The 13,516-nt window shown below is 43.7% G+C and overlaps 1 protein-coding gene across 1 annotated transcript in view; it reads right to left on the reverse strand.

The window, feature by feature from the left end:
* Positions 1-2,522, reverse strand: part of LOC120913799 (carboxyl-terminal PDZ ligand of neuronal nitric oxide synthase protein-like) — a 165,801-nt gene extending 163,279 nt beyond the window's left edge. Inside the window, exon 1 of the mRNA XM_040324020.1 lies at positions 1,822-2,522. Within this exon, the coding sequence (XP_040179954.1) occupies positions 1,822-1,926 (105 nt within the window). The 5' untranslated portion in view covers positions 1,927-2,522. The remainder of the gene's footprint in view (positions 1-1,821) is intronic.
* Between the last annotated feature and the right edge of the window lie 10,994 nt (positions 2,523-13,516).

Here is a 13,516-nt window from a genome sequence, read left to right on the forward strand (position 1 = left end):
GAACTCCGCAGCCTGTCAGAGCACACAGACCTCATGACTTGTGCTGGGCAAAGTTTGTGCCGTTCCTCTCATGCAAACTTTACATCTCCCCTACCTCTCATGTGAACAATATCACCACAATATAAAAGGGAATGTTCTCAATTTACTGCAGGTGGAGAAATGGGTGGTCTTTACATGAATAAGGCACATTGTGTACAATTTAGCGAAGTAAGGGGGGGGGGGGGAAGAAAGGGGGGGGGGGTGATCTTAAAGAACATTACAGATAATAAAAAAGTGATGTAAGCCTTAGTAGAGGGGACATTACATTGTAGGCTCCTCTGATGCAGACTAAATATTATTACACATGGGGGTAGATTCACGTAGATCTGTGTTTCTTTGTGCGGGCGTAACGTATCCTATTTACGTTACGCCTCCGCAACTTTTACAGGCAAGTGCCGTATTCTTAAAAGAAAGTTGCGGCGGCGGCGTAGCGTAAATAGGCCGGCGTAAGCCCGCCTAATTCAAATTGTGAAGAGGTGGGCGTGTGTTATGTAAATCAGGCTTGACCCGACTTGATTGACGTTTTTCCCGAACGGAAGTACGCCGCAAGGACGTCATTGGTTTCGACAAGAACGTAAATGACGTCCAGCCCCATTCACGGACAAATTACGCAAACGACGTAAAAAATTCAAAATTTGACGCGGGAACGGCGGCCATACTTAACATTGGTATGCCGCACTTATGCCACCATATAGCAGGGGTAACTTTACGCCGGGAAAAGCCTAACGTAAACGGCGTAACTTTACTGCGTTACGATCCGATGGCGTAAGAGACTTACGCCTGTCGGATCTAAGTGAAATCTATGCGTAACTGATTCTAAGAATCAGGCGTATCTGGAGATACGCCGTCGTATCTCCTCTGAGAATCTGCCCCATGATCTTTATAGCACAACACTTTATGAAATAATAAAAAAAAGATACATTACAGTTACAATACAAGAGGATTCCGAGGACTCTGCTTGTGAGTTTATCTAATTGGTTTAGTCTTTCCTGTACAGCACTGCAGAATATGTCCAGGTGGTGGTGGTAGGTGATCAGGGCAGTTGGTGTCAAATGGTAGTTACTGTCGGCTATGGTAGGAGAGCACAGTAAATGGTGGTAGGTGGCAGAGTAGGCAGTGGTTAGTAGTCAGGGCATGTGATGGTAGGAGATCAGAGTAGATGGTGGAAGGTGGTCAGGGCAGGTGTTAGTAGGAGGGCACACTAGAAGTTAAGTGGTCAGAACAGATGAAGGCAGGATGGCACACTAGGCAATTGTAGAAGGCTACAATGAATGGTGGCAAATGGTCACGGCAGATGGCAGCAGGTGGGTACAGTAAGAAATGGTAAGTGGACATACTAGTTAGCAGTCATGGGCAAGTGGTGGTAGTTGGGTACAATAGGTTGTACAGGGGGGTTAATGGTAGTAGGTGGTCAGGGCAGGAAGCAGTAGGATGTTACAATAGATAGTGTGAGGTGGTGACTGTAGCTGGGTGGAGTACATGTTTATAGGTGTCAGATACAGGTGAATCAAGGTGGGCAGAGTATATTTTTCAGGAAGGCTCAGTATGGCATGCAAGATGGGCAGGCTTGGTGGTAAGTTAACAATGGTAGGTGATGCTTCTAGGTGGATAGAGTAAATGTTGCTAGAGGTCAGTGACAGGTGAAGCAAAGCACATTTGGAATAGTAGGCGATGGCAGTTGGTGAAGCTAGGAGGGAACAGTATATGATGCATGACCAGGTGGGCAAAGTAGATGACACATGGGCACAGTAGGTAGTAATCAGTGGGCAGAGCAGAAGTTACCTTGGCTTGGAAGTGAATGCCATGTTGGAAGGCTTCCTCATTATGGAGGGGGATTCGAGAGTCACATCCATCATCCACCAGATTGTACCTACTCCTCACAGGCATAACGCCCCCCCAGCCTGTCCACTGTATAACTGGGGGGCTTCAACTGTGCCGATACTGCACCCAGGGGTGAGGGCGGTCCTCAGAAGATCTCCAGGGGTGAGGGTGGTCCGCAGAAGATCTCCAGGGGTGAGGGTGGTCCTCAGAAGATCTCCAGGGGTGAGGGTGGTCCTCAGAAGATCTCCAGGGGTGAGGGTGGTCCTCAGAAGATCTCCAGGAAAAGAGGGGCTGGTGGTCCCCAGTGAAAGAGGTGTACTGGGAGGGGGGGCAGGACTCTGGTAATGGGGGGGGGGGGTCTTCTGGGAGTCTCCAAGAATATGAAGTCAGCAGCCTCTCCTGTGGGGTTCCCTTACTCCTATATAAATCTGGGGGCTCTGGGCTGGAAGTGAGCAGACAGGTGTAGTAATCAGGTGCTGGAGGGAATATCCCACCTGAGCTCCACAGAGATAATGGAATTGCTCCGCTCCTAGCGTGTCTCCCCTACCAGACAGGGAAGTCCCCCCCTACTATTACGGGGAGGGGGAAGGAGGTGTCCTACACTCGCGGGCTCGGTACTCCCCGTCCGCCGCTTTCCCCGGTGTGTCTTTCCAGCTAGATGCTGATTTGAATGAGCCCTCTGGCCCCACCCCCTCAAGCTCGGGACGCAGCGCCACCGCCTATTGGATTAAAGTTAAGCACGTGTCGACCCTCCGGTCCGCCCCCAGCCACTCCCCTCCGTTGTGTATAGTTCCGAAGGTCTGTGATTGTGTAGTATTGTGTATGTACGGAGAGAAGGCGAGGTGTGCCCGGGGTGTGTATACACATCTATACGGATCCATATGTTATATATACACATATCTGTCATCTATATGTCTTCTATACGGATCTATATGTTATATATACACATATCTGTCATCTATATATAGGGATCTATATGTTATATATACACACATATCTGTCATCTATATATAGGGATCTATATGTTATATATACACATATCTGTCATCTATATATAGGGATCTATATGTTATATATACACATATCTGTCATCTATATATAGGGATCTATATGTTATATATACACATATCTGTCATCTATATATAGGGATCTATATGCTATATATACACATATATGTCATCTATAAGGATCTATATGTTATATATACACATATCTGTCATCTATAGGGATCTATATGTTATATACATATATGTCATCTATACGGATTTATAGGGTTCTATATGTTATGTATACACATAACTGTCATCTATACGGATCTATATGTTATATATACACATATATGTCATCTATACGGATTTATGTGTCATGTATAGAAGATTCGACAAGGAACTCGAACGACTCTGCAAGGAAATGATAGAGATCTCTATGTCTGGGTTAAATGCAGCTCGGGATGGGTTCAGGCGGGACTTTTGATAAATGGGGGGGGGGGTAATACTTCAAGGACAGATTCCGAGCAGATGATTGATGGTTAGAGATGGAACTTATGCAAGGAGTTAGAGAACACTTCAGTTATTTTTTTTTTGGGGGGGGGGGGGGTTGTAGATGGAAGGTGGGGGGATTGATTTTCATGGAATAATTGTGAAGAGTTCCCATGGATTGTAGAAATAATGAAGGGGGGAGGGGTGGGCGGCGGATCTTTGGGATGGATTGTGGCGTTTTGCGATAGGAGATGACGAGGTGCATTTGGGGGGTTCTAGGTGGGCAGTTATGGAGGGAGCTGAAACTTTGAGTTATCAAGCGACAGCCAAGAAACCTTAAAAGATAATTTTTTTTTCTTTTTAATTTTCTATTCATATTTCCTGAGATTGATGCAGCATCGGTCCCCCGGCGCCTCTGTACTGAAAACCGAGTGATCGAAAACCGCTGATTACTTGGTTTTTAGTGCTCTGTGAGCAGAGAGCTGTCAGTCACAGCTGTCTGCTCCCTCTTTGGTCATTGCAGCGCCAAGCTGTGGAGGGGGCGGAGCGGGCCATCTCAGGCTCTCACCAGGTCGCTGAGATGGGTGTCAGTCCAGGCACCTGGTGGATCCATACTTTATTGTCATGATGACGCGGTGCCTGGACTGAAATCTGTGACGTCAGCAGAGAGCGGACTGAAGTCTCTTCTGAAAACGGGTCACAGGAGTGCAAAACGAATTGCAATCCTATGATCCATAGGAGAAGCCCAGCCAAACGACTTCTCCTTTAGGGTTTAGAGAAGATCTGTAAAGAAAGGGTGACCAAAATCCCTGAGATGTGTGCAAACCTGGTCACCAACTACAAGAAAAGACTTACCTCTGTGCTTGCCGACAAGGGGTTCTCCACCAAGTACTGTACTAAGTCATGTTTTGCTTGGGGATCAAATACTTATTTTACTGACTGAACTGCAACTCAATTTATACCATTTGTATCACGTGTTTCTTCTGGATTTTTTGGTTTATATTCTATCTCTATCATTTAAAATACACCTGTTATAACAATTATAGACCCTTCATTTCTTTGTAAGTGGGCAATGTCAAAAGATCTTGCATTGGAGTCAGTAGGGACAGTCAACTGATTCGGGGAGGAGGGAGAGCTAACTTCTAAACATCTGATTCATTCGGAGAAGGGAGCCTGTGGGTGATAAGCCTTGCCTTCATATGACAGTTCTTGATAAATAAATATGTGAATAACAGCAGGCTTCTCCTTGTCACACTACCCCACTCCATTCTTCATACTGCTCCCCCTCCCTTCTTTTACCAATCCAGCCGCAGTCTTTCTCCGTCTGGTGCTTTCAGTTTCCAGTTCAAACTGACCAATCAGGAGTCAGACGTCCCTGTCATTGTGCTCACTCGCTGTGTTCTGGTGACCTTTCTCCTCTTGTCATTCCTTGTTTGTCTAGATTTGAAAGTCTGTGGGGTGTGACAGGCCCGGGATGGCTGGCTGGCAATGGCAGTGTGTGTCACCGTCTTCTCCTTCATGTAGGTACGATAGATTTTAGATACAACCTGGCAAGGGAAATGTTAATCTTATTATTATGTGGCAATAGAAGGGAATGTCATATCTGAAATGCTCTTCTGTGAATGTGGTGTAGTCACAGACTAGAAGAGAGCCCACCATCACATGCACAGTACTGAAAGACCGGGATGTTTCCAGGGACAAACGTTTATCTCTCAGGACAAACCATGAAAAAAGCAGAACAGTATCTGTGAATTGGATAATGATTCACAGTGTGAAAAATTACGCTCACAGCGGACTCTGCTGATGGATGCAAGAATTTTACTTCTCCATACATTGACAATGAGGAAAATGCAGCAGAAGGTGGAGAAGATCGATTTGCTCCCCATTAGACTGATTGGACAGACGATTGAGGATTGTGACGCTCTCATGGCTACTCAGCAATCAGAAATGTGTGGAATGAATGTGATTTCCTCTGGCGGTGCTGTCCATGGCCCTTGACCATCAGGCTGCCTCCCACCATACGTGTCTCTGTACCATTCTGGTAATCAGGTCAATTCATCACCATTAATCTGGAGGATATTACAATATTTATGGGCTATTAATTCTGTTATCGTTATTATGACATTACTGAATATACAGTACAGTTACCCACAATCAGAAGTCATCTGTTATGCCCTGTACACACGAACGGACCTTTGTCCGCCCAAATTTTCATCTGAATTTTGACGAAATTCCACCGGAATAAAATAGAACATGTTCTCTATGTAAACGCTGATGGAATTCATCGGAATTTCCGATGGAATTACTCCAATGGGGCATACACATGGTCGGAATTTCCGATGGAAAAAGTCCGTCTGACGTTTTCCATCAGAAATTCCGATCGTGTGTACTGGGTTTTACTGGTCGGACTTCAGCAGAGGAAATTGTATGTTGCTGGAATCTTCTGCTGAGTTCTGAAAGTGAGAACAACAGGCTTCTGACTTTCCCCACACATATTCCCCATCACTGAACACTAATTTATATATATATATAAATTAGTGTTCAGTGATGGGGAATAAGTCGAAGCAAAACCCTTTTGTGTTTGTTTTTTTTGTTTTTTTAGTTTTGGACAGTTCAGAGAAGGATTAGCACGCCTGTCAGGTTTTAGGCTGGCCATACACATAAAGATTCAAAATACTCCAGCAACAGCTGTATCTGATTGGATGTGGGCACTGTTTGGTCGACAATTTTTAGCTCAGTTCTTAAAATTTTTCAGTTGTCAAGCGGGCCACAAAAAACTGGGCCACAAAAAAGAAGCCGCAGAAAAGACAACGCCAACGGGAACCACCTTGTATAAATGTATTGAAAACAGTAAAAATTGAATAACATTTCAAAAATATTCACATGCTCCACTAGTAGTGAAGCAGTTTGAGCATATGGGGTCACATTGACCCTTGTCCCTTTACACCCCCCACACACACACACACACACACACATAAAACACACCACATGACCCACCACCTAAAATACAATCCTCCACGAACAGCACATGTAACATCAATAAACTGCATGTAATGATCAATATAGAAGAATGCTTACCAGTTGAATGCAAACACTTGAACATTTAATAACAGCAATTCACAAAACCATGATAATGCAATGTAATGATGGGAGGCCTATGCCGCAAGGTGACAGACGCAGGTCCGCATATACCCTGTACTATACCCTGTACTATGCCACAATTATGTTTAAGCCCACAGTCTAAATATAGATAACGACTAAATGGATGCTATGTAAAGAAAATGCATATGGAGAGCTAAAATCATGCTGGAACTGTCTTTCAAGATAACATACAGGAAAAGAAGGGAAATTTCCTGAAGGACTTTAAAGGCACCAAAGTATAAACAATAAATTCAAATAAAAATGTATAAATATAATTTATTATGTATGTACAAAAAATCTTGTTTATACATTAAAATTGAAACATATATGGAATGTTTATAAAGCGACTTGAGAATGATAACCCAAAAAAGCAATAAAGTGTACGGGAAATGATTGTCCAAACAGAAACCTGACGTTTCGGAGAATTGTCTCTCTTTCCTCAGGGGGAAATGGACGGATCAGCCCTTTATCTATAGAATGTACAATAATGCATTAGCATGTCAAAAGTATATAAAATATAATAGAATTGGTGATTACCACAAAAACAATATTAATCAACGCAATACTCACAGCTTGGTAATTATTCTCCATATATAACATTCCATATAGCGTGTTTAAAAGCAAAGAAATAAGCAATGTAGCGCCCTGGGGTTGCTGGTACATACAGAAATAGATCAATGTGGCTGAATTAGCGCTAGATGCCTGCTAACGTTCCCATACACCAATGCTGGAGTCGACACAGCTAGACCCTGCAATTTAATCAAGTAAATTCAGTGTATAATTCACCAACCTTCTAATGGGAATATTACGTTTAGAGGGAAACTGACCGCAAATGAATACAATTTCATATGTGTTTGTAGCTGCTACCCACTGCGACCCCAGACCACTCATGCGGTGCAGGGGTCTTCTTTATAGCACAACAAGTGTATTGTGGGAAGCTAGAGCCTTGAAGGAATGCTGGGATAAATGTTTAATTACATCGTATAGTTTTATACTGTGTAAAGTTCCAAGAAAACTGGCAACAAATTAACTAAAACACAACCTTGGTCATGAGACCTCAACTTGTGTCCAATAACCCCTGAATGAAGAGGTAAGAAATCTAAAACAGTCTAGTGTCTGCTTATGTGTATTCAATGAATGACCATTAGGTGGCAGCAATATACTGAACTTCCCAGATCAATATTAAACATCTTGTTAGCTATGCATACCAAGAAAGGAATTGTCTTGTCAGGATACATTGTCTCTACTAAACTCCTTTTGGTTCAAACCATGCCAAAGGTATAAAATCTACACTAAAGAACTATAAGGTTAGGTCATTTCCTTTTGCCTACCGTGTTTAAGGTTGTTTGTAGTTTGAGGGAGCCGCAGCACTATCCAGATCAACTGCTGGAATGCCGCGGTATCCCTCTGTGTATGGCTTAAATACCTCCCCCAGACATTAAGCGGGCACAGTGCAATGAACATGATAACATAAGTGTGCCACCAGATGAATGTTAATCAGATAGCCCGATAGCAGAATAAACTGTAATGAAGATTAAAGGGGTTGTAAAGGTTTGTTTTTTATTTTCTAAATAGGTTCCTTTAAGCTAGTGCATTGTTGGTTCACTTACCCTTTCCTTCAATTTCCCTTCTAAATGTTTTTTTTCTTTGTTTTCGTTGTCTGAATTTCTCACTTCCTGTTCTTCCTCAGTAAGGTGTTCAGTAAGCTGTTCTAAATGACTTTCCACTGCTCGGATGATGGTGGAAAGCTTATTGAGGAGAAACAGCAAGTGAGAAATTCAAACAAAGAAAAAAATTATTTAGCAGGGAAATCGAAGGAAAAGGTAAGTGAACCAACAATGCACTAGCTTAAAGGAACCTATTTAGAAAAAAAAAAGACGAACCTTTACAACACCTTTAAGTCTCTATAGAATAGGTGCTATGCTCCTAATAGATGGGGAGACAGGGACACAATCTTGCTCCAGAAAGAAGCAAAATGGATTTTCAACTTGAATTCAATGGTCTCTCATGGTCTTAATAATGAACTTTCAATACAGTCTTTTCTGTAGTTTCTCCCTTGCAGAGCATCTGCAGGAGGGGCTTTTACTCAGAATGTGGTTTCCCCTTTAGGTGAATTGTTCATCAGATGAGTGTAAATGTATTACATACATGTCTTTGCTCTCTTCTTATTGATCTCTTTTTATTCTTCGTTTTTATTGCATTTTCGACCCTAGAATCCTGCTCTTTCTTAGGGTTTGATATGTATTTTTTAATTATTTACACCCTGCTCACTGGATTCTATCACCTATTGAGGATGAACAGGGAGAGGGTGGGATAGCTAAAGTAACACTTGTGTCTTTAAATCGGCAGATGTTTCATGGGGAGAAAGAAAATAAAGCCCATGATCAACAGCCCTGATGTATGTAGAAACATAGAAAAGGGACAGCAGAAAAAAGAGAGTGGTCCATCGAGTCTGCTGTATTTTTTTATATTTTTTTTATACATTTTGTATTTCTTTTTTGCTAACTTTTTTGTCTGAGTATAGATCTGTTTGTACAGTACAAATATACACACCACAAGCTAAATCTCAACATAAACAGTGCTTGCTTATTTAGAAAAATGGACTACAATGGTACATCCTTAGGGCCCTTTCACACGGGGCGGATCAGTAATGATCCGCCTCCGTGTGCTCCATAAGCTCAGCGGGGATCGCTCCGTATATCCCCGCTGAGCCGGCGGATGACAGGGCGGTCTCCTCACACTGATATTCTTCCATCTGCAAAATCGGATGTTTGCGGAGGCGGGTGATTACGGGTGTCAGCGAATGTTTATCCGCTGACACCTGCAATCACATAGGGACCAATGTATGTCCCTTTTTCATCCGCAAACGGATGGATGAAAAAGCAGACATACGGTCCGCACGTCTGAAAGGGCCCTTAGTCTTCCAAAGCCTCACCTGTCCCTATAGTGCTCAGTGTGACATCATATTTGTGTGCCCAGCAGAAAGGACTGTGGGATGAGTAGTTCTACCACCAGATAATTGCTATACCTGATTATGTGTCCAGACTACATATCCCAGAGGTCTTTGCTGCTGTTAGAAAGATTGCTGGGAGTAGTTATAAAAGAAGCAAAAAGCCAGCACGGCGCTCTCTTCTTTCCGGGCCTGATGCAAGGTGGACCTCTCCGTGAAACACAGGAGGGGAGGTCACGGCCTACCACGTGGAGTTCCACCCTCCAATCGGTAACCTGAGCAGCCTAGCTCGGTCCTTGCTGTCGGACATCCTTCCAGCACCACTCTGGTCGCCTGCCTTTTCAGTGTGTGCCAAGCTTCACATTGGGAGATCGAGACAGCGGATCCACTGCACGAGTGCCGCTACACGAGTTCCTGTCCCAAAGACATCAGAGCGGTCTGGTCGTTGGTGAGAGGGCATATCGCCCAACCTTTATCCATCCTTTGTCACAGTTACACAGGAACACCTTGCACAGACACCTCCACTCCAGGAATACTTTACTGAATTTATTTGAATATTGTGCTTAAGACAACTCTAGCCTTCCACGCTACAAGAAATCCACAGTTTACCACTACACCTAATCGGATTACAATTAACGAGCTCCTACGTACCGGCGAAGAAGATCTGCAACGTGGACTTTATTACTATTACTGATAAAAGGGACCCTCCTTATATTATCATTCTTAAAACTGCTCTTCCTTCTTATGATTGCAGTATAGGCTGGCCAGATTCCATCTCTCTCAGAGTGTCAGTAGAGTCAGTTACCTGTAACATCCTTTTGGGAGGTAACCCTATTTCTCAAGGAAGTGTTTATACAGTATTGTCTTTTTTAATATTGTCTTGTGCCTTTTTGGAGGAATTATTTTGCTGAGTTGGCGCTGTTGCCAAAACTCAGCAGATCTATTACCTCCCCATCCCTTTTTGTAACAACCTTCTTCTTTATTGGTTCCAGTAAAATATTCTTAGAACCTAAATACGCAAAGGGGGTTATTTACAAAAGGCAAATCCACTTTGCACTACAAGTGCACTTGAAAGTGCACTTGCAGTGCGCTTGGAAGTGCAGTCGCTGTAGATCAGAGGGGGACATGCAAGGGAAAAAAAACATTTTACCTTGCACATGATTGGAGGATAAAATCAGCAAAGCTTCCCCTCATTTCAGATCTACCCCCTCAGTTTTACAGCGACTGCACTTTCAGTGCACTTTCAAGTGCACTTGTAGTGCAAAGTGGATTTGTCTTTCGTAAATAACCCCCAAAGTGTCTAATTTATTATGCTACAGCATACAAGGATGTCCGAACCCAGAGTGTTAGGTGGGTTGGAATGTTCACTAGGTCACGGCCGTGCAGATGAGCAGGTAATTTTAAGCATTCTTCTAGGGGGCTCTGCTACACCTCTATAAGTGTTATCAATATAAACTTCATATAAATCCAACACAAAAGAAAAAATAAATGACTACCTTGGTATTCAGCTGACCCCTTCCTATTCCTATTTTATTTTCATCTAATTACTATCCTCGGCTTCGCTTCGCTCCTCATCAGCGCTTATGCAGTCTTGGCAGTTCCCACACGTCCGGGATAGGCTAGATTAACTCAGTGAAAATAACCATTTTGCCCAAAATGTTATATTACTTTCATACCCTTCCAAAGCGGGTTCCGCCACATTTTGTATGCCTGCTCCAGAATAGAATTTTGAGGTTCATTTGGGCTAAAAAACAACATAGGATCACCAAAACAGCCCTCTTGAGGGTTCCGAACATCGTTAAATACTATCTGGCCGCACAGATTGCTCAATTATCCCTGCTTTATTCTTCAGTAGATGTTCCCCCGTGCTCCCATCACAGGGCCATCCCTCCTCTGGCTCCCTCATTATCTTCACCCAGCATTACAGAGTCCGCTTATGCATCATAGCCTACAAGTTTGGGATTCCGTGCGGTACTCCGCCGGCCTCATGTCCCCCTTTTTACCCCTGCTCCCTATCACCAACAACCCTCTCTTCCCCCCCAGGCCTATACCAACCTCAGGCATTCTCCTGGTGGGTTGCTAATGGATTCACACAGAGCCGACACTTTCTTACCACCAGATCGTTCCCCTTGTGGGCCTCGCTGCGGGAGTCCTGCGATATCACAGAGACCGAATTGCTTGCCTCGCTGCGCAGAACTGCTATGTATCCATTTGAAAAAAACTACTTTTAAACATATATGCCAGCACTTTCCAGGATCCCTAGGCTAAATTTCAGCCCTCTATGCCTCTTTGAATAACCGTCCCTCCTCCCCTCCTCTCACCTATGTAGCTCAGTGGGAATAAGACTTTGCAACTGAGATAAAGTTAGCTGACTGGAGCAGGGCCTGTTTCTCTGTGGCCAATAGCTCATTTAACACAGCCACTTTAGAGGCAGCATATAAGGTGCTTTTACGTTGGTATTGGGTTCCGACCCACATTGCCCATGCCAATTCATCCTCTAATGACCGCTGTTTTCAGGGCTGCGGCCAACTGGGTGATGTAGTACATACACGGTGGACGTATTAGTTTCTGGTCCTGTGTATTTGGCCTCTTATTTACTTTGTTTCACCTCCCTATACCAAAAGAAGCCAAGTTTTCCTTACTGCATTGTCCCATCCCAGGCCTGTTCGCCCATCAGTGGAAGCTCACTTCTTACTTATTTTTGTCAGCCAAAAGAACAGTTGCCCAAGCCTGGAAAAAAACATCTGTCCCCTTCCAAGCGGTGAGAAATTGCATGATCGTGTTGATGCTTAACGAACATATGTCCAGCATCCGTAACAACTCCCATGCTAAGCTCCTTAAAGTTTGGGAACCATGGCTTTGGGAACCATTCCACTCTCCCCCCAGCCAGCTCAGGTGGCCTATGATGGACAGTCCCAATGCTCCTGAGCCCTGTGAGTGTCCCAGAAGACTGCGAGGGGGGGGGGGTTTCCATTTAGGAAGTCAAAATCGGGGAATCGCTCATCAAAAGTGCCAGTCTCAAGAGGAGCGGGGGACGAGTCCTTAAAGCGCAATTTCCCCTTTTGGGTGGAGCTTTGCTTTAATTTTTGGCTAGCACAGACCAATTTCGGCTGGGCTGCCCAGTAGATGCTCATCAGTGTAAAGCTTACCGTAAGTGAACAGCCACTGAACTGTCTGGTCTGACTTGTTCTGAAGAAGGGCACTCTGCTACGCCCACTCCTGGACAAACATAGGACTCCAATCAACAGTTCTGGGAACTCCCGAATATTCTAGAATTCTATTAATTCCCTTTTACAACTCTTTGAGGGAGGGGGGCTATTGTGTTGTGATTTTGTCAAGAAACTCTACATTCAGGCCAAATCTCTAGAGAGACTCACATTTCAGTCTGCACAAAAGCTGCCCTGATCTAGAATGTGATCTTTGATAGTTTATTAAGTCATAAAAGCTATTTGCTGTACAACTTGTCCTGGAAAAGAACAGTACGAACAGTGTTTCAGCAACGGTACTAACTTAAATTAACTTTGATCCTGTGGGAAGTCATTTACCATCATACCTCTGACTAAAGCCCTGTCTGTGCATATGGGCCAAATATCGGGCGGCATCGGCCAACATGTACTGCAGACTGTCCGACAGCCGATGGTTAAGAGTGCTGACCAGAGTGTTCTGGCAGGGGGGGCGTCCCCCTGTCAGAACACTATAGAACAGAATGGGAAATCGCTGTACTAACATCGGATTTTAAGTACAGTTGCCCTGACCTGAGCTGTCAGGTTTTTTTGTTCAGCCCACTGGGTTGAACCAAAAAAAAACTAGCAGTGTGTATTAGGCAATTCTGACCCCATGGAGGGGTAATGCAGGAAACTCCATTAGCGCAACCCAAAATGGCTGCTAGCAAAAAGCACATGCAATACAATGTAATTTTATAAATAAATATTCTCATATTTTATCATTTCTACTTCCATAAAGATGAAATATTGTGACATGGTTTATAACTGGTTGTCTCTTGCTGTTCTACATAAAAATGTAAGCACATTATGATTATTTACCACCAATCTGGCACACAAAAGTTTGGTGAAATTTTGACTGCCAA

The sequence above is a fragment of the Rana temporaria genome, chromosome 9 (assembly GCF_905171775.1).
Source record: "Rana temporaria chromosome 9, aRanTem1.1, whole genome shotgun sequence".
NCBI classification, from domain to species: domain Eukaryota; kingdom Metazoa; phylum Chordata; class Amphibia; order Anura; family Ranidae; genus Rana; species Rana temporaria.